Raw genomic sequence first — 1,715 nt, forward strand, 5'->3', positions numbered from 1 at the left:
TAATTGTATTAATCTCTAATTTGTGTGAATCTGTCCTGTTTTTCATTCTCACCCTGTTGCTGTTCAACTACGGACTTTCCCCACGGGGATTAATAAAGGTCCATCTGATCTGATCTTTTATTCTCTGTGGACTACTATCAGCAAATTCTGATAATGGAATACGGCCCACAAATGAAACTTGTGCTTGTCTTATATTGTACTTCTTAAATATAAATGTAAACATATATTACACAGTATTCATGTGTTGATAAGCCCTCTTTTCAAATGCATTCAGTCAATTAAAGTTGGAAGCATTTTCTAGCAAATCTTAGTTGATTAGAAAAAAGAAAGAAGTTTGGACCCCCCTGGTGTAAATTTAAAAATAACTGTTAACCCTGTGTTGTTCCCAGGTGGAGCCCACCACTCCCATCTCTCCCAGCACCCCCGGGCTGAAACCCTGGAACGCCGCCCCCGAGGACAAACAGGCCCCGCCGGCCACGCCCACAACTGCAAGCCCCGCCCCCGCCCCCGCTCCATACAGACCAGCTGTGTGAGTCCACGCTCCTCCATTACACATCCAATCATTTTTTTATTTGTTGTGTTTATATTTTTTGTAATTTACTTTTTATTGGCATTGAGTGTGAAACATTGTCACAGCATATTGTACATTGCATCTTTACATGAATGACAAATCTGTTCATAGTTCTTCTCAGCAACATACACATGATGACACAAATGAGAAAGACGTAAAGACAAAAAAATAAAACCGTGAACAATTAGGGAGTAGACATTTCTTTACGGCAGAGTTCTGAGAAAACTAAGTCAGGCCTTTATTTCGTTGTTTTGTTTGTTTTTTTAATAACAATTAACCAGTATTTTGGATGGTGGATGTAAAAGACATTCTTTTATATTTGTCTTGTAAAATATGACATACTACGTAAAATAATTAATTATATTTTGTATTTGATACTGCTTAAGTTTGTACAGTATCATTATTGTCATGATTAATTTCATTATAATTGTTTTTATTGTTTTACACGTTCTAAATAAATTAAATCAAAATGTTGGAGTTTTAAAGTTGTTGTTGTTTGTTTTTGAAGGACCTACTGGGATCTGGATGTTCAGACCAATGCTGTGATCAGAGAGCACCCCCCCGCCAACCACCTGCACCCCCACCCTGAGATCGAGCTGCAGAGAGCCCAGCTGGTCACCAAACTCCGTCAACACTACCACGAGCTGTGCCACCAGAGAGAAGGTACCCCCAACACACACGCGCGCGCACGCACGATGGTTCTGTACAGCTTCCTGCTCTGGAAGTCTTGAACTGAGACCTCTTTTATTTGTTGGTCCTGACATTGGACTAATTTTAACCCTAACAAGTCTCACGTCAATACCAGCAAGTCCCAACGTCAAGTCCCAGATGAGGACTAAGAACTCTTTAGAGCAGTTGGTCCTAACCTGGGACTTGACCTAAGACTTACCCCAGGACTTGTAGGTTGTAGGTTGAGGTGACGTGCAATAACATCAACCTTTCTGTTGGTCGCTTGTTAGCAGACCCTTCACGCGATGGCAGAGCGAACAGGTACAGGCAGGGCCCATAATGATAGCCCTATAGTTTAAACCTGCCCACACATAAACATATGGAAATGGGTTACTATTTAAAAAAAAAATGTATTTAGGAACCTATCCATGTGATTTTAAGTGGGGGTCGACCTCAAATCCTCGAGGGGGGTCCG

The 1,715-nt window shown here is 41.2% G+C and overlaps 1 protein-coding gene across 1 annotated transcript; it reads left to right on the top strand.

Annotated features, from left to right (window-relative positions):
* Positions 1-389: 389 nt before the first annotated feature.
* LOC104956734 (phosphorylated CTD-interacting factor 1-like) lies at positions 390-1,302 on the top strand (the record flags this gene model as incomplete). The annotated part of the gene is made up of 2 exons (XM_010784266.1): positions 390-529; positions 1,080-1,302. Coding segments are annotated over 2 exons (363 nt in total), but the record flags the coding sequence as incomplete, so codon positions are not given.
* Positions 1,303-1,715: the final 413 nt, after the last annotated feature.

This window comes from Notothenia coriiceps, unplaced genomic scaffold, assembly GCF_000735185.1.
Source record: "Notothenia coriiceps isolate Sejong01 unplaced genomic scaffold, NC01 NC01_scaffold00026265, whole genome shotgun sequence".
Taxonomy (NCBI): Eukaryota; Metazoa; Chordata; class Actinopteri; order Perciformes; family Nototheniidae; genus Notothenia; species Notothenia coriiceps.